This window comes from Hippocampus bargibanti, linkage group LG12, assembly GCF_051943395.1.
Source record: "Hippocampus bargibanti isolate YZ-2025 linkage group LG12, ASM5194339v1, whole genome shotgun sequence".
Lineage (NCBI taxonomy): Eukaryota > Metazoa > Chordata > Actinopteri > Syngnathiformes > Syngnathidae > Hippocampus > Hippocampus bargibanti.
Genome location: NC_142745.1, coordinates 14,915,060 through 14,937,831, shown reverse-complemented (window position 1 = coordinate 14,937,831; position 22,772 = coordinate 14,915,060). Strand labels below are relative to the sequence as shown.

Sequence of the window (22,772 nt, the reverse complement as noted above, 5' to 3'; positions counted from 1 at the left end):
TTACGTTCCCCATCAAGTGTTTAATGCTGAGGAAACTAGCCACTCCATTCCACAAAGCCATCAACGATCATCACAAAGGTAAATAAAATCACTTTATTATACTGTACAATTTATTTCTTTAATTATAATACAATACCACATTTATTATACATAAAATAAGGTATATTTGGTGTAGTTTTAAGGCTTAGAAAATTAGAAAATTCTGTTTTATGGGGACCTGGGAACGGATTATTCTCATTTTAATGGTTCCCCATGGGAAATTAATTTTTGGGATACACACTTTGTCTGTGAACCAATTAGGTTCGTAAGCCAAGGTATCACTGTATAAGGTGCACCGGAGTATAAGGCGCACCGCCCTTGAATGGTGTATTTTCAAACTTTTCCCATATACACGTATAAGGCGCACCGTACCTTCAATGAATGACAAAAGTTTTCCAAATATGATATATAAATATATCAAGGTTTTCCAAATATAAGGCGCTACAGTAGAGGCTGGGGTGACACAATACTTCTTCTAGGGCGGGGTGGGGGGGTCGGAGTTGGCTGCTGACAGCCGTGAGTTCCTGCTCGCTTCGCCTCCACACACTCAGACAGACAACTGGGTGTGCTCTGCGTAGCCAATTTCCTGGTAAACCACGTGTGCTTTACATGTTCACCTGCAGGAGCGCAGCACCCAGGTAGAAGGTGATGAAAACGGGGGTTAGCGTGGTATGTCCCCCCCTCAGTGAGTTGATGGTGTAGAGGAAGACCAGGTGACCAGGAGCGACCAGGAGGAAAAGCACACGTGCCGAACGCGAGTTCACAGCTAGGGAGCAAAAAAGTGGGCGGGGTTACCGTTGGGAAGAAAAAAGTGGGCGGGGTTAGTGGCAATAAACAAACACACAACAGCTGAAGCTGGAACAAAGCACTCACATGGAAAAAAGGGAAATGCTGACCCCTTGTCGACAGGAAAAAACAAAACCCAAAGTAATGTGGGTCATATTTTCAATTCCCGAATAAATTTGTGAATGGCAGTGAATGAGTTAAGAAAGGTTTGGACAACTATTTCTTGATTAACGGTACCCTCTATTGGACTTGTAGTAAATCACACCACACAGTCGCGGCTGTGGATTGATTCAGACGTAGCACCACAGCCTAGCGATGAAATCCACAGCTCGCCACTGATTTCAAATGAGCCTTAATATGTTTTCATTGAACGGCTGAAAACCTTACTGGAGGTGAAGAAAGTGGAGCAGGGTGTGGGGCACTTTTTGTTCCTGGGTGTGGGGTTGGGATCCCCCATGGGTATCCCATTCATGTGCAGGTAGGTGGAAATTCGACTGGACTGAACCGCAACCAGATTACCTCCCACACCTGACAAACACACACAAATCAAGGTTGGAGGGTGGAAACACAATTGATGGCTGTTTCATTTTGGGAAGAAAAAAAACAAAAATTAAATTCCCTAACACACAAACACGGAATACAAACACGGAATAGATGTGTCGTGCGTCAGGCTACATGCACAGAGACCGCGACCGCTCACCGTTGATGACTGGAGTGAAGACAGCCATGCCAGCAAAGTTTGGGTTGGTAACAGTCTTGTCAAGAATAAGACCACCGACACTGAAAAGCAGACCGTCAATAAATTCAAGGATCCTCGAATTGGAAGTTAGACTGAACATCTCGGAATAGCGCTCAATTCGTACTAGCTAATCCATAGGTGTCAAAGTTAAGGCCCGCGGGCCAAAATTTGGGCCGCCACATTATTTATTTTTTCGGTCCGCGAAAGCAAATCAAGCATGTCAAGTGCCATGATGTTTGTAAAAGTCAAATATAAATCACAATATCAGTCATTATTATTGACTTCAGATTTGAAAACTAGTTATTCATTAGCATATTTCCCGGTGTATAAGGCACACCGGAGTATAAGGCGCACCCCCAATGAATGGTATATTTTCAAACTTTTTCTATCCGATACTAACATCCAATTTACAACCGGAGGGAGTTACGACCACCCGTACTTACGACCATGACCGCCAGACCTTTTTTTTTTTTAAATTCTACGGCTGCTACTGCTATAGCCCGGCAACGCTGTTGAACTCCACAGCGTGTTTGCGATGCAGTTGGTAAAATAAAAGACTCGAGATAGTCCTTGTTTAGATCTGTCACGTTCCGAACGAGGCAGAAAGCAGCCAACTCATCGGAGCGAAATTGAATGTCTGGATCCCCAAGTAAGCGACAGAGGTCCGTGAAGGATGATTTATTAAGAGACAAAGCGCTGGTCCCAAAAAGAGGACCAGGGGAGTAATCAAAAATAAAGAATACTAAAATCGACAAGTGGGGGAGGGGCAATGGGAAACCCGACCCGTAAAGCAACTCGCACACGGTGGTGCAGAAAAGGTACAATCCCGAAAGGATTACGGGATGTATGTGGGGGGCGGGGGGCTCGGAACGAGCACCGATGATATCCGCCGATGAAGTCCAAGGTAATACAACGTACAAATACAAGTTGACAGCGGCCCGTTTTAGCGTCCTGATGAAGGAATTGACAGCAATGGAAGCGGGGAGGCGTGGCCCTGCCCCCAGCTGTCAATCTGAATGTGACAATATCGAACAAGTAGGATGTTTATTTGCCGGAGCAGCATTGCACAATATGAGGATACAAAATAACTGTTTCTTAACAAACGCGTCCGACAATTTTCTCCAGCATGACAGCATGTCACTCGCACAGCATTTTGGACGGGGAGGTTGTCCTCAGACGCCGGAGCTCGAGCGGGTGGGATTGCCGCGACGCAAACGCCGCGTCGGGCTCACGGTTGGCGCCGTCGCCTCTTTGAGACAGGTGACCTCTTCTGGCTTCTCCGTTAGTAGGAGCAATTTATGGACAGCTCGCATGCGTGGGAAGCCGTGCGTATTTGGGTCAGCTGAAAGCGTGTGCGCCGACACAGTAATAAAGATCGATAATACGAAATATGAAATGAGTAAAATGACACTAAAGGTTATAAGATTTATAAATTAACTGTCAACATTTCGGTATATAATAGTATTCAATTGAAAACGTTGCTTAAAAAAAACAGATTGACATCGTATACTATCCTGTCGTATAAACCTCACGTCAGCCATTTTGAATGCATTTCGATTTACGACCGTTTGACTTACGACCGTTTTGTCGGAAGGGAACCCGGTCGGAACTTGGACGTTACTTGTATAAGACCCACTGGACTATAAGGCGCACCTTCAAAGACTGAAAAATGTTTTGCAAATATAACAGATAAATATATAAAAGTTTCCCAAATAAAAGGCACACCACATTATAAAGCACAACAGTAGAGGCTGGCATTACGCACTACTTCTAGAGGGTGAAATGGAGTCAGTAGCTTCTAACAGCAGTTGCCAGACCTATTGTGGCTCAATATGACTTATAAGGCGCACCAACCGTACAAGGCGCAGGGTCATCTTTGGAAGAAAATCAAGGCTTTTTGATGCGCCTTGTACACCGGGAATTTGTTGCGTATTCGTTCTGTATATAATATGTGGAGTAGATGAAACATTCTAACGGTTTCCCCAAATTCATAACAGGCCTCGAGAGAAAACTATAACTACAATGTGGCCCATGGCAAAAAAAAAAAGTCACAGACCCTGAGCTGAACGGTAAACGAAAAGCTTCAATAAACAATCATACGGATTGTGGTTATTTAACGAGTACTTGCTGTGTTGTGATCGAGTAAAAGAAACCTTAAAGGACAACCGACGTCTCCGGACAAGTTGTGTCCAAAATTTGTAAAATGGCTTTTAATGGCTTCTACTGAGCGTATTTTACAAAGATTCCACCGCATATAGCTATATTTTACGTTTCAAGACTCGCGCTGTATACTCCGGAAGTCTTGTTTTTAAGTTGGTGACGAGTACGTACGTGACGTCACTAAAGGACCGTAAAAAAGACGCATTCTCGCGGTCCTTCCATCACGTCAATGTATTTTGCTGTACTTGTTTGGTCTGGGGACCTCGTGTTGCACCCAAAAGCTGCCAGAAGGCCAGAAGAGGGCGTCCAAGCGCCATATAAGGAATTTATCCGCCTGTGTAAACGGAGGTGGCCACAGGAGGTCACCATTTTGTGCCTCTTTTTTTGGTTGAGAGATTAACCCCCAATGTTGCCTCAAAATGGCACAAATAAATTATTTAATCGATTGCAAACATGTATGCTTTCCTCTTCAGAACTATTAGAATCATATTCATAACTGGATGTGTAACAAGAAAGCATATTCTCTGAAGCAATTGTTTTGATTCACTAGCAATGCTAGACGTCTTTGCGTGACGTCACGAACTGGGGGCGAGACTTTCTGAAAATGCCCAATTCACAGCTCAATTTTTTTGCAGATTTTGGACACTAAGTCATTTTTATTGGTGTTTTGCATTTGAATAAAAATATCATACTGCGTGTTTTGGGTATCTTAGATGCTATACAACGTTTTTCTGATGTCAGTTAAAAAACAAAAAAGTGACGTCGGTTGTCCTTTAAGTGACGTACCTGCTGATGGCCATGGCGATGATGACAGGCTCCCATCCCGAGTAGAGGACTTCTCTCGTCGATGGGATCTTCCGGGCTATCAGCACCCATATTGGACACAACGCCACAAACACGGCACACACCAGAGGACTGGCGTAGTCGTTGTATTCTGCGTCAAACAATTCATGTTCTGAGATTTACGCACTTCCGGGCGATATTGCAAATTGATTGTAGTTCTGCATAAAATCCTTATTATTCGGGAATTGAAAATATGACGTACAGAGCCATTCCCAAATTATTTCGGGGTTTGTTTTTTCCTACTTGGGTGCCGATAAAACGCTGGTCAGAACTCTGGCAATGTTTTTGCCTTCCACAAGGCGGCAGCATTTCCCATTGTGTGCTTTGTTCCAGCTTCAGCTGTTGTTAAGGCACTATATCAACCAATATGTATGTATTGCATTGTATTTTGGACAGACACCCTTATTTCAAGCTCCTAAGTCCAGACCAACATAACTTAGGAATTAACTATTTTTTTCTGATGAAAAAAATAGAGTCTAATTTTTTTTATGTTGCATATAAATGTTTCTGTAGTCCAAAACTCAATATTTGGTGGGTCCTGGAATTCGAGTGACAATGACAAAAACCCTGGCACTGGAGTGGACACATTTTTGCACGTCGTCTGGCAGTGAATGAGTTAAGAATGGGCGGGTGACACTTAAAAAAATGAGAAAGTTTTAATTTGGACACTTTCATCCTCTCCACTTGTTTTCATTTGAATTGGATAGATTCACGCTGTCCTTTGGTGGACACCAAGAAAGCAAGTGTTGCAACTCTTCAGGGTGTGTCTTTGAATCACAGTGTGATTGATGTGTGACATTTTAAGTCAGAACGTCGCGAGATACAAAAGATATGAGGTGACACAGAAGTCATTTCACAATGTTTAACATTGTTCCAAGATGAGGTGCGCTGTGTTTGTCCTGTCGGTCTGTCAGCCAACAGAAAATGACGCAACAGGGCACAGTGTGGAAAGACTGGGTGTGGTGAAGCGTAAATATACCAACAATGAAGGCAAATAGGTGAGGAATCATATGTCCTGTCCTCGCATTATTCAACATTTTAGACACCTTCACTAAGCCGGACAATTTAACTCGGCTTATTGTTTTGAAAGAACAAAACCAGATCTGACTTTTTGCCTCTTCCAAGGCCGTGACCATTACTAGCGGAACATCATTCCAGTGGAACACTGTGGCATGCAATATACTGCAAGTAAAAATGAGTAATGTGACGGTCAACAGAGGGCATGCAATTAGATGACATCAAGTATTTCACGTTTTGTTTATTGCGATAGAATAGGCTTTGAAAAAAAACAGTTGGGTCCTTTTCCAGTTTAATGCGAAAATTATCTGTCAAACAATGAAGCCTTCAAAACTGCCCTCAAAAAGCGCTTTGATTACTTGGGTCAATTTCCCACATTCTATCTTTGGAAAGCAACATTTCCTTTCAACGATGACGAGCAAAACAGAATTCAGTCGATCAGTCGAGTAGGCATATTTGAACAAAGAGACTTTAGGTGCATTGCCCCAGTGACCGGAAGGTAGTCCTTCGTTCATTTAGAAGCTCTAAAATCACACGTCAGGAGTGACGTTAATTTGTGAATACCTCTGTGAGTGTTTCAAAAATGTTTGTGCATGTCAAAGTTCTCCGATTTGCTGTTGCAATGTTGGCCCTACATTGTGTCTGTCTTCAAGACACGCTATTAAAATATGAAAAATTACATTACTCATGTGAAATTTATCTCTCAAGACTAAAGTCAGTCGTGTGTGCTCCTTTCTTACTGCTAAAGTGGTTACACCGACGTGATTTGAACACGCATCCTGCTGTATGCCTGCTGAGTGAGAGGCATGGTCCTTATGCCCACCATAATATTAGAACTAAAAGACTGATTGGGACTCATGGGTTGATTAAAAAAATAGCATCCTCATCGCAAATGGCCTGACGGCCAAATCATGGACACAAAGTTTAATTGTATAGGTCTGAACCGTGACACTCTGGTTCCCTGATAGAGTGTGCAAGTCGAAAAGTGTGTATCCCAAAAATGTATTTCCTGTAGGAAACCATAAAATGAGAATATCCATCCCCAATTTTCTACGCTATAATTTTCTAAGCCTGACAACTACACAAAATATAACTTATTTTATGTATAATGAATGTGCAATGGTATTATAATTGAAGAAATAAACTGTACGGTATAATAAAGTGGTTTTATTGACCTTTGTGATGGCCGTTGATGGCTTGATGGAATGGAGTGGCCGGTTTCATTCGCATTAAACACGTGATGAGGAACATAGCCTTCTTCTTGACGAGGAACGTAGCCTTCTTCTTTCACCATCTTGAGGAATGATCCCTTCTAGGTGCTTTCTCTGTGATAATTTTACATTGTTCCTCATCAATTGTGTTCTGTTTAGCTAGGTTGATAGCTTTTTGCATCAAGTGTACAGATGGCTTGTGCGGGTTATTTGTGGAGCCTGATTGATGAGAATTTTAACGACTGGGGGCGGGGAATAGAGGACCAAAACAAGCCGTCTGCCATTTTCTTGTTAGGTGAATGATCTCGTTCGCCAACGACTCATCACTCATTGTGGCAGCTGCGTGTGTATACCGAAAAAAAATAGTTTGTATGCCAAGGTAAACTTTTCATAACCCGAAAAGTTCGTAAGCCAAAGGGTTCGTAAACCGAGGTATCACTGTATTTTGACGCAACGGGCTAGTTACCAAGTTCCTTGTAGAGCCCTGTTGAGATGCCGGCCAGGAGGGACAGGGTGATCAGGTCTCCGAGGCTAGCAGCAATGGGTGTGGCCACATTGTCTGGGTTGATGCCAACTTTTCTGGATGCAATGATCACACCAATCATGATGATTCCTGTGGGCAAAAGCACAAAGATGTTGTCAGTCAGTTTCAACTGCTAGTGTGTAGTTAACGTTGCCCTCCAAAACTATTTTGAAAAACCAAGCCAAATTGTTTTATTTTTAGTGTTGAAGGAAAACGTTTTGGCTTTACATCTAAACACAAAACAAGTGATCAACATTCCAATTTTACCGGCACCTGCATTCATGGTGACAAGAGAAAGAAAAATGGACATTTCTGATTGTCACACACACACGTTTTTAAAGAAATAAATGAATAAACTGAGTAAAAAAAATTGAAATGTGTAAACAATCAACAATGAGTCAAAAATCCTTGGTTTAGTAGAAATGAGTGCTGAAATGTACCGCATATATTCCTGAGTTCATCCAAATTCAATACATCCCAGCACCACAAATGATGTAAATGATATCTACCTAATAGCAGCGAGGCAATAAAAGCAGTGGCGACACTGGACGCACAAAGCAGCACTGCGTGGCCCAGCCTAAACTGGCCCTCTGGAATCCAACCGAAGATCACAGCAGCAATGGAGGCCAAGAACCCGACCACTGTGGCCTGGACCTGAACAAACGCATGCAAACATTGAAAATGATATGAGGCAAAACGTTTACATCCTTTCAGAAAATTGGTTTCAGACTTTCCTGTGTTATATTTGAGAGACTGCTGCAACGTCTTGTCAATGTCATACCTGATTAATATGAGAGATCCTGGGCAACATGGCCGCTTTGTTTTATAACGTCATAAAGTCAAAGGTTTGGGGGTGAGAGGTCAGTGTGGCCCCCTTTGACCCCAAATTATTATTTGTATCACTGTGATTTCCATCCATCCATAAAATACGGTCTATTCTGGAAAGTGTTTGAATCACCATCCATAAACAGTAATTCAATGATCCTACGCATTGTCCGCGGGGTTGGCCCAGTCCTGTAGTAGTAAAAGCCTTATTTGATTAAGAGATGCAGTGAAATCAGCAAAAAAAAAAAAAAAAAACATTGATTTTTGCATTTGGAAACTAACGCTATTGAAGTGTATGGTATCTAGTGATGTTTTGTATACCTGGATGAGAGCCAAGTTCCCCATAATCATATTCCACATGTCCTTGGTGGTGTCCATGAGACCAATATTAGCCTGAAAGACAAAGCACAACGTAGCTAGTTTGGTTCTCACTTGTAGATGAAACACATTCATCGTTGCCTTTTGGCTCCGTCGGAACAATAACAGATCCGTCTTGTCAACAAAGATCCTCTGGTACCCACATAGGGTAGCTCCACTAATATCTCTCACTCGCACACAAACAAACAATACTGTTAAACATCAACGGATTGTGATCGGTGGTCAGAGCGGTCCATTGTTAAAAACCCAAATGCGACGCGCAGCCATGGTTTTTCGTCACAGGTTAATAGGTTGCATTTGGTGTGCTCTGTGGGTCACCCGGAAAAAGTTGTGCCAACCTTGCCTCTCCCTCGCATCTCCCTCTCATCATTTAGTGTTGGTCTAATCCAGTAAAAGACACCATATTACTCCCTTCCTTTTTTTCTTTGCATTTGATGGATAAAATAAAATAAAATGGAAAGGAAATGAAACGAATACGCCGCTACAATTTGCATGGATTGTTTCTGCTGTTTGAGTCTCATCAGACCCTGTTTGCACAGAAACAGAGCTGATCTATTTTCATGGTCCCTGTAAACAGTTTCAACAAATGGGGTTGACCACACAGAGGCTAAAACCTTGCCATTCATATGCCAGCCCTGAAAAGACATTCGGAAGAACACATTTAAGAAATGCAAGTGATGTTAATTCATTCATTGAATGCCAGATGATGTGCAAAAAAATTGTCCGCTCTAGTGCCAGGGTTTTTGTCATTGTCACTTGATTTCCAGGACCAACAGAAGATTGCGTTTTAGGACGACATAAACATTCAGTACAGCGTATTTTAAGGCTCATATAAATCCAGACCCATATAATTTAGGAATTAACTCTTTTTGTCTGATGCAAGAAGAGTGTTTAAGGTTTCTAACAATGTCGTCCTAAAACTCAATATTCTGTGGGTCCTGCAATTTGAGTGGCAATGACAAGAACAATCGCACTGGAGTAGACACATTTTTGCACATCGTCTGGCAGTCAATGAGTTAAAGGTCGTGAATGTGAGTATGAATGATGGAATGTTTTCTTTTTATGTCCCCATGTGCCCCAAAACACAACAGACAACCACAAAAGCAACCCAGGATTTGACAAAAGTCGATACAGTGCGAAATCAACATTGACCACCCAGATCAGTTATTCTGTACATTTGGGCAAAAGTCCCATTTTAAATGCAGCTATTTTAGAATGTAAGCAACCTGTAAAAACGTGCATGTTTTTGGTCTGTGTGAGAAAGAGAGAACCCATGCAGGCACATCGAGAACATGTAAACCCCACTCTGAAAGGCCCCAGCAGGCAGGTTTGAACCAGAAAACCTCCTGCTGTGTTGTGACAGCACTAACCATCGCACCGCTATGGCAATGGACGGGAGTAGAAAAGGGAAAGATTTCTGCTGGCTTCAACGGTCCTTGACTTCTACATTCGAAATAATGTGCCACATTGCTGCTGATTCAAAAACACACACTCTCTACATGATTTGAGAGCAATGAAATCTTTAAAATATCCAAACGTATTCATTTTTAAGCATTTTCGTATGTGTAGACTCTGAGTCATACAGGAGGGGTCCATCGATGAAAAGGTTTCTTCAGCCGTCATCTGTACAGTGATACTCCAGTTTACAAATGCTTTAGATCACGAACTTTTCGCCTCACGAACATTACATTCGCGAGAATATAATCTTGGCATATGAACTAGTTTTCGGCAGACTAACCAAACCACACAGCGCCACGGTGGCTGGTGGACTAGTTTTCGGCGGATGAACACCAAAGCACACGGTCGAACAGTGCTACGGTGGCTGGCAGACTAGTTTTCCACACCCACTCTCTTTGATTGCACCTAGTGCAGACATGGTTTGTTATCAAGTGGAGTACTTTTGCTATTATGGGACTATTATTATGGGACAAAAAAAGTATGGGACTCGGATATCATCGAGAGGCAACTACATCAATGACCATCACAAAGGTAAATAAAACGACTTTATTATACCATACAGTTTATTTCTTTAATTGCAATCCAATAGCACATTTATTATACATAAAATAAGGTATATTTTGTGTAGTTTTAAGGCTTATTTAGTTGAAAATTATGTTTTAGAGGACCTGGGAACTGATTATTTTCATTTTAGCTTATGGGAAACAAATGTTTGTCAGACTAACGTTTCGCCTTACACGCACTTTCTGGGAACCAATTAAGTTCGTAAGCTGAGGTATCACTGTACTTATTTGAAGGTGTCGAACATTTCGCTCCTCATCCGCTTCATCAGCGACGTTGTGCTGTTAACTCTGGCCCTATATATATCCCTAATGGACAGAGGTGGCCATGGCAGACCTCAGCTCTGATAGGTCTCTGCTCTAACGTTGGGGGGGAGCAGTGGACTACTATCCCCTGAAGCTAATCTGATGACTTCTTTTTTAAGCATTTTACAAAATAATTGCCACCACATGCTACATAACTACTCGATAGAAATTCGCAATTTCTCCGATCCATGCAAATGTCCGCCCGTGTGAGGAACACTATGTCAGTTTAGCTTTCATATGAGAGCACACAAGATTATCATTGATGTGTAAACATCCATGTGGATGAAGCCCTCCTGATTCAACATTCATATGGCTGTTCAAACGGCCGTGCACGTTGATAAGAACGCTTATGCAGGGCTGATAACAAAATGGCAAATATCGCCATAGAACACCGAGATCATTATACCGTGGATTTCCAACAACGTCTAAATAAAAAGAAACAGAGATCATCATTCATTTTTACTATATTTATTTATTATTATTTATTCTTATTTATTATTTTTTTAGATTTTACTATATTTACTATTTACTTTCTAACTATATATATATATACAGTAAAGTCTCGTTATATCGATATCGGATATATCGATAGTCCCGGTTATATCGATACTATTTCTATGCACGCACGGAGAAAATTACATGCAAACAGGGTCGGATATATCGATAGTCCCGGTTATATCGATATTTTTTCGGACTCCCTTGAATATCGATATAACGAGACTTTACTGTATATATATATATATATATATATATATATATATATATATATATATATATATATATATATATATATATATATATATATATATATATATATATATAATTATTATTTATTATGTTATTTTATATTATTTTTATATTTTCTATATTTTGTCTATATGTATTATCTATTATGTTACTTCCGGTTTGAGTGAATGCTGGCGCGTGTGGCTGCCGCTGCTCACCTGCAGAAAAAATGTCCTGTGACTGTAAAGTGTCACAGGACAGTGAATATGCGTGACAATACCATGTACACATATGTTTCATTTGTTTGAGTTTGCTTCGAAGGTGAATATATTTGGCTGACTCAGCCTGTTAAGACTGTCACGTTCATAATTTCAGAACTGGTAAGCCGATTTTGTTGGAATGTCTTACTTGTCAAGTGGGAGACATTTGGAGCCTCGTCAGTTCCAACCGGAGCTAATCAGCATTGCCACTTGTTTCCCAGACATGAGTGGAAAGAATGTGAGGATTGGTCCGCTTAGCTGTGATTCTGGCCTAATTCTCTTCTGCTAATAGCCCCCCCCAGCATGTAACATGGACATTTTTTTTGTGCTACCAGCTCAAAGACTACAATGAAATAGATTGTTTTTTTAAACAGTGTGATAAAAATGTGAAAATTTGCGCTTTGTACCACCTTCAGCTGTTGTCAAAGCGCTATATTAACCAATATGGATGTTTTGCATTGTATTTTGGACAGACACCCTCATTTCAAGCCCATTACTCCAGACCCATATCATTTAGGAATTAACACTTTATTTTCTGACAAAAGAAGGGAGTCTAAGGTTTCTTATGCTGCTCTGAATGCTTATGTCGTCCTAAAACTCAATATTCTGTAGGTCCTGGAATTGGAGTAACAATGACAAAAACTCTGGCACTGGAGTGGACACATTTTTCCACATCGTCTTGCAGTCAATGAGTTAAAATCATTTTGGAAGTGCTGAGAAAGACGCCGTCAGGTCAAAATACCAATCATACCAAACAACAACAACAACAACCCCAAATGAATGGTACAACAGGTTGGGTTGAAACATTCCGGCAAGAACAAGGGTGAGAGGAATGTTGCTATCAGTTGGATCTGAAATTTCAGGCTCCTGTGTCAATATGACCTGTGACCGCCCCCATTAACAAATTGCCTTGATGACGGTCAGTTTCAGGATAGCCAGGAGACAATAATGGACAACTCTTGACAGAATAAAAAAGCCCAACACTGAATAGCCACAGAATCAACACAAACACGGGCAATTCAACTGGAGAAGCAAACATGACTTACCGCTGTGGAAAGTCTGGAGGCCAGCGTCATCTCCAGGTTGCCTTTCAGCCCCAGTAGTGCAGGAACAAGGATGAAGACCTCCGAGACCTCCGTAAACACGGTCCAGTGCTGAAATGATCACAATGTATTGTCAACATGCCATCGTCGTGCCATAGCAGATGACATTGTAGATGTGCCTGGGTTGTGTAGACGCTTGTATATATGTTGATCAAGTGTTTGCCTTTATACGGCTTCTGTGTAACTTCGCGGCTTTCTATGACATTGTTGACACTAAAGACAAAGATAAATTCTAGTTCATAAATTAGATGCCAATACTGGTAAAGAACAAACAAAGAAATAACTGAGAAATACATTCTGAGTACAATTAATTAACTCATTGACTGGCAGACAATGTGCAAAAATGTGTCCCATCCAGTGCCAGGGTTTTTGTCATTGTCACTGAAATTCCAGGACCCACACAATATTGAGTTTTAGGACTACATAAACATTCAATGCAGCGTTAGAAACCTTAGACTTGCTTCTTTCAAAAAAAATAAAATAAAAAAAAGTTAATTGCTAAATGATATGGGTCTGGAGTTATATGAACTTGAAATGGTGGCAGATGTACAAAATACAATACAATATATATATATTGAATTTTATAGCGCTTGAACAACAGCTGAAGCTGGAAAAAAGCGCTAACATGGAAAAAAGAGAAATGCTGCCCCCTTGCTGAAGGAAAAAAAAACATTGCCAGAGGCCATGGCCAGCACTTTATCGGCATTCAAGGATGAAAAAACAAAACCTGAACACATTGGGGAATGGTGCTCTACGTCATATTTTCAATTCCTGAATAAATTCGTGAATGCCAATGAATGAGTTAAGAAAGGTCAGTCAGTTATTTCCGGGCTAATGGTACCCTCTAGTGTTCTTGTCGTAAATCACACCACACTTTTTACAGTTGTCGATGTGAATTGATTCAGACGTAGCACTCCTGAAGACCCGGTGTAAAGTGGAGGGGAGAGCCAGTTGACAGATCAGAAATAATCAATGTGAAAACGTTTTGGAAAAATAAAAAACATAGATGAAGAGGACAGATAAGAGGTGAAGTCAAAGCTCTGTCTTTCTTTTGTTGTTCTTTTAGGCGAGGCACTGAAATCCTGATCGTTACCTTACTTGTGACTGCATTTGCTGTCATCAGGTCAAAAGAGGAACTGCTTCCAGCCAAGTCTCTTGACTTGGCTCGCTGCCATGTGCCAAAGCAGCAGCCTTGAGAGCACCCCTCTCCTCTTTTAGAGGAGCCACAGGCATGACTCTCTGTCTCACACTCTACTTCTGTCTCAAGCTCTTGGTCCTCCTGTGGCGATTCTATGTTGAAGAAAATTGGCTTGTGTCCAAAAAAGCTCTCTCTCCTCATGACCTTCAGTTCTTAGACCTAGACTGGACAACCCCAGTATCGCTGTGTAGAGACCTATAGGGGTTCTGGTATGCAATCTCAGATCAAGCAGCCCTGTTAAGCAACAGGGCTGTAGTGCATTGGTGTTCACTTGCTCGACCAATTCAGCATATGAAGCCCAAGGCACGCAAGGTTGATGCAACTTGCCGCCATCGTCGAGGTGTCGGTTTCATTTTGCTACGATTATGCAAGGAAGAAAAAGTTTGGATGTGACCCTCAATGATGAGTTAGTAAATTAAATACAAATGCGCAGCACATGGTCATGTGCCTTCACCATGGAGGTTGCTTCCCATGAGTTTATTCTTGATATAGAAAGGCCCAACAGAGAATGTACTTCCCGAGGCTGTTAAAGAAGCATGGGCTGCCACAGAAGGTGCTACAACATTTCTACATGGCTGTCATCGAATGCATCCTGTGTTCTTCCATCACCATTTGGTTCGGAGCCGCCACAAAAATGGACAAAATCCGACTCAACGGACAGTTAGGATGGCGGAAAAAATAATTGGTACCACCCTACCCACTCTCGAGGACTTGGAGACTGCAAGAATCCAAACAACGGCGAGGAAAATCCTACTGGTCCCGCTGCGCCCTGCCTACCACCTATTCCAGCTATTTCCCTCAGGCAGGCACTACCGATCCATGCGCACCAAATCCAGCAGACATTTAAACAGCTTCTTCCCCCAAGCCATTAACTCTCAGTAACCCAAATAGAACTGTAAAGTGCCTCAATTTTTCTTATGATGATACTAGTGCAGCGTATTCTACCGGAGACAAATTCCTTGTGTGATCTACATACTTGGCAAAAAAGATTATTCTGATTCTGATTCTGAAACAACATCTGAACAGGTTTCTTTCTTTTTCAGTTTATTTGAGCCCCTTGAGTCTGGGGCACGTCGGTTGGAAGTGAACGGCCTCGTTTGTCACTCCAAAATAATCTTCAGCAAATAAGCAATGAAGCCGACATGCAGTTTGCGGACGGACTTTCATGAACATGACTTGTTTATTCACGATGACAACACTCAGTGAAAGACAACACCTGCGGATTCGGCCATGAGGGATGAGCTCTCTGCCAAAGTATGACTTGTCACACAGGAAAGATTCTGCCCTGAGTGATTAGAAGCGGTTCTACGGGATGGAGATCAACTTTCATTTGCATCTAGATCAGGGGTGTCCAAAGTCGGTCCTCGAGGGCCGCCGTCCTGCCTGTTTTCCAGCTCTCCCAGGAGCAACGCACCTGATTCAAATCATCAGGACCATTTTGATGCTGCTTCAGAGCTGGCTGATGAGCTGATCATTTGAATCAGGTGTGTTGCTCCTGGGAGAGCTGGAAAACAGGCAGGACAGCGGCCCTCGAGGACCGACTTTGGACACCCCTGATCTAGATCTACAAAAACAGTTCCTGCTGAGTAAAGTCTCATAAAGGTAAACACACATGGCTCATCGCCTTTGTGCCAATTATCTTAACAGACTACATATGAAGCAAATAGAGCAGTGGTTCTTAATCTTCATTCAACGAACCATTCTTCCAATGACTGTGCCTACTAACTGCAGACTAGACTGAGGGTTGGACTTCTATAGTGGAGGATCCACCGAACCCCTCACCTAACCCTCAGGGTTCAATCGAACCCAGATTAAGAACCACTGAACTAGAGGTTATGTTCAGATAAATGAGCGGATGAGTGTTGGAATCATCCATTAATCTAAATTAAATTTAAAAATAAAATAAAATAAAAATTCCCGGTGTATAAGGCGCACCTCACGTTGACCTTTGGCACATCCCACTTGGTGGGATTATGTTACATTAAAAGAAAGGACTGAATGTCAAACACCTTCCAGAAACAATTGCATTCAAGTTGCAACAATAGTTCAAACAAACTTCAACCTTTTAGTCAATGATGATCTGGCTTGAAACCTTGCCATTCCCATGATTTACACCGCATGACCTTTCAAAGCCATATATAACCCTTAGTAACCTTTAGCCTTCAGTGAGTTGCTATGCGAAGGAGAGACTGATGGTTTTAGGTCATTCGACTGCCAAGACACCAAGCGCAGCTATGCAGACATCTTCACACCAGGCCGGACAGTCTTTTCTGCACCAACCTACAATGGGACTCACGCCAGAAACTCCATGTGTGTGTGTGTGTGTGTGTTGTATAAAATTGAAGTAACTATAACAGGCTAACACTTACAGGTCCCATTGCTAAAAAGCCTGATGGCAAAGTCCGAACCAACCATTGTAAGAAAGAGCAGAGAAGGCAAGTAAGAATTGCCCAGCTACAAAGATGTGTGTGTGTGTGTGTGTGTGTGTGTGTGTGTGTGTGTGTGTGTGTGTGTGTGTGTGTGTGGGGGTGAGGGGATTAGCTAAATTAGCATTTCACATATTTAAACAAACTAGCAACAAGAGACTCACTTCAACGGGCTGTCAAGGTTGCCTCAAAACAAGTACAGTGATACTTCGGTTTACGAACTTAATTGGTTCCCAGAAAGTGTAAGGCGAAAAGTTTGTCTGCCAAACATTTATTTTCCATAAGTAACCATTAAAAATGAGGATACTCCATTCCCAGGTCCCCATTAAACATAATTTTCTACTAAATAAGCCTTAAAACTACACACAATAATACTTCTATGATGGCAGACGGGTAAACGTCTAGCCCTTAAAGGACAACCGACGTCTCCGGACAAGTTGTGTCCATAATTTGTAAAATGGCTTTAAATGACTTCTACTGGGCGTATTTTAATAAGATTCCACCGCATATAGCCATATTTTACGTTTTAAGACTCACGGTGAATATTCAGGAAGTCTTGTTTTTGAGTTGGTGACGAGTCCGTATGTGACGTCACTAAAGGAACACCCCTGACCGAAAAAACACATTGTAGCAGTCCTTCCATCACGTCAATGTATTTTGCTGTACTTGCTTGGTCTGAAAACCTCATGTTGCACCAAAAGCCGCCAGAAGAGGGTGTCCAAGCTCCATGGAAGGAAATTATCAGCCTGTGGAAACGGGCTGATTCATTCCTCACAACAGCTCTGTGACCATTTTGTGCATCTTTTTGGGTGAGACATTTTCCCCCAATGTTGCCCCAAAATGGCACGGAATAAATTCTTTAATCGATTGCAAACATGTATGCTTTCCTCTTCAGAACTATTTGAATCATATTCATAACTGGATGTGTAACAAGAAAGCATATTCTCTGAATCTGAAGCCATTGTTTTGATTCTCCAGCAATGCAAGACGCCTTGGCGTGATGTCACGAACTGGGGGCGGGACTTTCTGAAAATGCCCAATTCGCAGCTCATTTTTTGCAGATTTTGGACACTAAGTCATTTTTATTGGTGTTTTGCATTTGAATAAAAATATCATACTGCATGTTTTGGGTATTTTAGATGCTATAAAACGTTTTTTTGTGATGTCAGTTAAGAAACAAAAAAGTGACATTGGTTGTCCTTTAAGCAATGGTGCATCAAGCGACTGTTTTGGAAAACAGTGACACCATAGCAGCATGGGGCCAAACATGGGACAGCATGAATAATGTGACCTCGTACCTCAGAATTCCAGATTAGTCGGCATACCTCTGGTGAAGCTTTTCACATTGCTAATAAATAGACTGTATTACATGTTCCATGAGCAGTAGGTGATAACACACTGGTATTTTAAGAGCCGGTCCTTTTACCACATGACTTCTCTTACACCGATTAGTAGAGTCTATGTTGTCTTTAAATTTGTACTACGGCCAAAATACTTATTTTCTTTTTGAATAAACATTAGTAGGATGACCAAAACTACGAGAAATTAGTTTACCAGAAAAAAAAACAATGGTGACAATATATCACATTGAATCCTGACATAATTTGTGTTGTTTATTTGAAAGAGCAATTGACGACATTGAAATGATATTAACATTTGTGTGAATTTCAAAATTGTTGTTTGTGAAACATTTGACCATCTAAAATACATGAGTACAATGAGTTACAACATTCAAATCACGACACATGGACAATTATGTCATCAGACGTCTGATCCGTGGCGGATCAGCAAGGCCTGCAAAGCCTTCTCTGCTGGCCTAAAAATATCTGAATCACGGACTGATGTTAATTATATTTTGTCCATGAATTCTTATGAAATAATTCCAAATTGTCTTTCAGCTTCCTTTCATTAGTTTCCCCCTGTTATTTTGCCATTTTTGTCACCAGGGTCAGAAATCGACCTGGACGCCTTCACAATTGGAGAAATTGCCAATGCAAAAAAAATGAGAATTTGAAGAGGATGAACGATTAAAAGAGACAAAAAGAGTATCTGCGGAAGACAACCCAAAGTTCCAGTCAATGGAGATGTTGACTTGATCAAATATTGAGGTTCAAAAAGAAGTATCCCGGGGCTCTTAATCAGGTATTTAAAAACCGTAGCATGAGCATATTTGGGTTTTTGCCTGTGTCTATATGGCCTAGGCTATTGCCAATATTCTGGTTTTAAGAGGCTTATTGATTACATGCATGTTCGGCTCAATCAACACTGCAAGTTCATTCCGTTTGTTGAACCGCTTAATAAGTAGCACGTGCCATTGTGAGGCTTTGTACACATGCTCTCCCTGTCGAACCAGCTCTGCTTAGACTTCACTCCGAGCTATGATTATTTTTTACGACAAGGGCTTGTATAAGAGATATGCAAAAAATAAACAGAACTATTCACACGTGCTATTTGCAGAAACTCATATCAGGTCAATGATTAGGAGAAAACAGGGTCTCGTCAGTTTAATGACATAGTAGATAGATAGAGGGGTGTGATTTGTAATGAAGCCTTTCTACATTGCCAAATAAATTTGCTGTGGTATGAAGGGTGTCACGTTTTCGTCATATCCTTGAAATGTGTTGTCACTCACCTGGACAATGTCGAGGACCATTCCTGCCGCCACTGTCCCAAAACCAGCCAGCAGGAAGGGGAAAACCACCTGCAGACCAATGGAGAAGGACGTTTCTTTGAGGGGCGCTGGCGGTTCAGGACTCTGGTCATTGCTGGTGTTGTCGCTCTCGTTCTGGCTTGCGTTCTCCAAGAGAGCATCCTCCTCACGTTGACCTTTGGCATTAGCCCGACAGTCCATCACAGCGACAATCTCCAGCCTTTCTTCATTCTCGGGGGTTTCATTGGCCATTTCTGTGAATGACGTGACCTCTTTCAGCTCAAACTCGCTCCCTGTTTTTGGGTTCCCTTCCTCGGGTCCCTGAGTGAGGATAACCGGGTGCACAAGGGAGTTGGAGTTGAGGAAGGCCGGCGGAAGGGGCCCTCTCTCCTTATTCATCTCAACGGCCCCGGAGGACATTTTGATGTCGGGCACTTTGTCTTGTTCTTTCGACCAAAGTACCATGCGGAAGCCTTTGGAAGACAATGACCTTAGCAAGAAAGTTTAGACCACGTCTTCCTAATGTCACTGAACCACCTGACCTGGTTTTGACCCTGATCGGTTGAAGTAATTTATCCCATTAAAAAGGTGGAGAGAGGGTGATCTTTTTAAAAGCCCAAATGGAATTTGTTCTGAGGGGGGAAGAATCGCAGCAAAGCACATGCATCTGTTTGTCTGCACACCCTGTGTTCCTGTCGGTGTTTAGGGAGCAGGACCAGTATGTTCTCCATTCAATGCAAGTAGCTCCGTGTGGGCTGGCCAGAAAAAAAAAACAAAAAAACACATGAGTTCATTGACAGATGGTCTCACCACAATTAGCCCCATTAGTCAGTTCTCAGGAATAGTTTTATATATAATATATATTCTTCTTGCAGTATGATTTTAAGGTACAGTAACATTTCTGAATAAGTTAGATTGCAGTACAGGATGGTCTTGCTCTCAGTCTCATCACAGTCGATTAGTCGGTGTAACGTGCTGGTGATGTCTCACCTTACACCACGTGGCTGCTGGAAAGGTCTTTTCACTGAAGATATTTAAAGGTCTGCTGCACAACGATTGAATTACCCAGCCACAGAAAGGGACTTCTATGAACAGAGTAAACCTTAAGATGAGAGAAGAACATATGAATTGATTAGATATAGTCTCAATCAAACTGAAACTGTTAACAGCCAAAGACGTTTGTACAGAATAGGAAGAGTAATTGTTTTATGTATATATATATACAGTATACTGGCCTTAAAAGAGTTCCGTAAAATTCTAATTATAATATGTATTGTACATGTGTAGAGGAACTACAATTACTACATCTACAATATATGATAGTTTTGTCAAAGCATGTGTTCACAATCAGTTCTGGAGGCCCTGTCGCATCAAATAAGTGTCGATGAAACTGTTGCTTTCACCAATCAGATTTCGAGTTGGCAACCCACGGCCTGCTTCAAGGCGCTGGAAACGTCAGTTTTCGCAAACTATGATTGGTTAGTCACTAGCCGCTAGTCATAAGAGCATACTGGCCAAAGCTCACACACTGCATCGGTAGCAAGCTGCTTAAAGGACAACCGACGTCACTTTTTGTTTTTTAACTGACATCAGAAAAACGTTTTATAGCATCTAAAATATCCAAAACACGCAGTATGATATTTTTAGTCAAATGCAAAACACCAATAAAAATGACTTAAAGTGTCCAAAATCTGCAAAACATTGAGCTGCGAATTGGGCATTTTCAGAAAGTCCCGCCCCCAGTTTGTGACGTCACGCCAAGACGTCTTGCATTGCTTGTGAATCAAAACAATGGCTTCAGATTCTGAGAATATGCTTTCTTGTTACACATCCAGTTATGAATATGATTCAAATAGTTCTGAAGAGGAAAGCATACATGTTTGCAATCGATTAAAGAATTATATGTGCCATTTTGAGGCAACATTGGGGGAAAATCTCTCACCAAAAAAAAAGAGGCACAAAATGGCGACCTCCAGTGGCCACCTCCCCTTCCACAGGCTGATACATTCCTTATATGGAGCTTGGATGCCCTCTTCTGGCAGCTTTTGGGTGCAATACAGTTCTCAGACCAAACATGTACAACAAAATACATTGACGTGATGGAAGGACTGCTACAATGTATCTTTTTTTCGGTCAGGGGTCGGTCCTTTCGTGACGTCATGTATGGACTCGTCACCAACTCAAAAACAAGACTTCCTGAATATTCAGAGCGAGTCTTAAAACGTAAAATATAGCTATATGCGGTGGAATCTTATTAAAATACGCTCAGTAGAAGTCACTTGAAGCCATTTTACAAATTATGGACACAACTTGTCCGGCGACGTCGGTTGTCCTTTAAGCTAATATATTGTGTTCATTTAATAGCAGTTTTGTCAACCCATAATGGCTGAAGGAGAAGAAATTGATTTGGTTGGGGATTTACTGTTAAAGCCATTTTCAAGAAAAAAAGACATCATTAAGAAAGGTTGGTCAGTTATTTCTGATATTTCTTATTTCTCTAATGGTACCCCCTAGTGGACATGTCATAAATCACACCACACTTTTTTTCTGTCTGGATTGATCCAGACCTTCACGGCCTGCCACTGTTGACAACAAATGTGATCACTGACAGGTGCTCGATACAACTGACATCAACGTATTTTGCTGACTACGAGCGACATAGCAACAAGAAAAAAGTGAATTTTCAAGTGAGCTTGGCTTCGCAACCTTATCGTATGTTGCGACATAGTCTAAAATAGCGTTTATCCCAGCTGAAACGATCCTGTTTAGTAGTCAGGACCAACACCAAGCGAACCCAACATGGCAAAGGCGTAAATTAGTGCTCTCCGGTCAGGATTGAATAGACCAGCTCCCCCCAGTTCTATTATTCGGCTCATTTCGTAAAGGCCAGGAGGTTTTCTGTTCCGAAAGCCCGAGCAGGGAGAGAAAGTCACTGCCACAACATAAGCATCGACTATTTAACTCGTTCACGAGAGTACAAACATGACACTGCCTTTGAAATAAGGCAGGGTGAACAGTCAACGACACATTCCACCAGACGGGATATTTCGCGAATTCGAGCGTTTAAACATAATAGGGAAAACTCAAGTTGTTCAGCAATTTGTTTGATAGGTCACGTCAAGTGTGTGCGGAAGTTACCTTTTTTGTTTGTGCGTGATTCGGTCACAACCCGGGTTAAGGCTCCGTAGGAGTCCAGCGAGCCGGCTGAATGTATCCTTCCACCTCCCGCTTGGTCAGAGGACTCGGATGCTGGTGTGCAAGCTTTAAGTATAGTACCGGACCCGCGTGCGGTTACATCGATGGATGATGGTTAATGGTTAAACTCTCTCAAGTGCCTCTCTCGCGCTCTCTCTCCCGACCCCACTTGTCGTCCATTGGCCCCCGCTAGCCAACTGCTCGGATGCGCATCTGCAGTACAGCCGTCCGATGCAGGGGGCCGGGAAGCCAACAAGGCGAGCCCTCCCTCTGTACTTGGAGCTGACTGGACGGGACGGGTGTGATCCACCCTCCAACTCTTCTTCGCCGCCACTCGAGCACCGCGTTTCCAACTGCTCACAATTTGTC

The 22,772-nt window shown here is 41.9% G+C and overlaps 1 protein-coding gene across 1 annotated transcript in view; it reads right to left on the bottom strand.

The window, feature by feature from the left end:
* The window catches only part of slc41a1 (solute carrier family 41 member 1), a 26,014-nt gene extending 3,242 nt beyond the window's left edge, over nucleotides 1-22,772 (bottom strand). The window contains exons 1-11 of the mRNA XM_089009546.1: nucleotides 22,347-22,772; nucleotides 20,199-20,310; nucleotides 19,191-19,963; nucleotides 12,878-12,985; nucleotides 8,465-8,536; nucleotides 7,828-7,972; nucleotides 7,262-7,408; nucleotides 4,511-4,658; nucleotides 1,526-1,605; nucleotides 1,213-1,353; nucleotides 657-805 (exon numbers count right to left, since the gene is read on the bottom strand). Of these exons, the coding sequence (XP_088865672.1) occupies nucleotides 657-805; nucleotides 1,213-1,353; nucleotides 1,526-1,605; nucleotides 4,511-4,658; nucleotides 7,262-7,408; nucleotides 7,828-7,972; nucleotides 8,465-8,536; nucleotides 12,878-12,985; nucleotides 19,191-19,673 (1,473 nt within the window). The 5' untranslated portion in view covers nucleotides 19,674-19,963; nucleotides 20,199-20,310; nucleotides 22,347-22,772. The remainder of the gene's footprint in view (nucleotides 1-656; nucleotides 806-1,212; nucleotides 1,354-1,525; nucleotides 1,606-4,510; nucleotides 4,659-7,261; nucleotides 7,409-7,827; nucleotides 7,973-8,464; nucleotides 8,537-12,877; nucleotides 12,986-19,190; nucleotides 19,964-20,198; nucleotides 20,311-22,346) is intronic.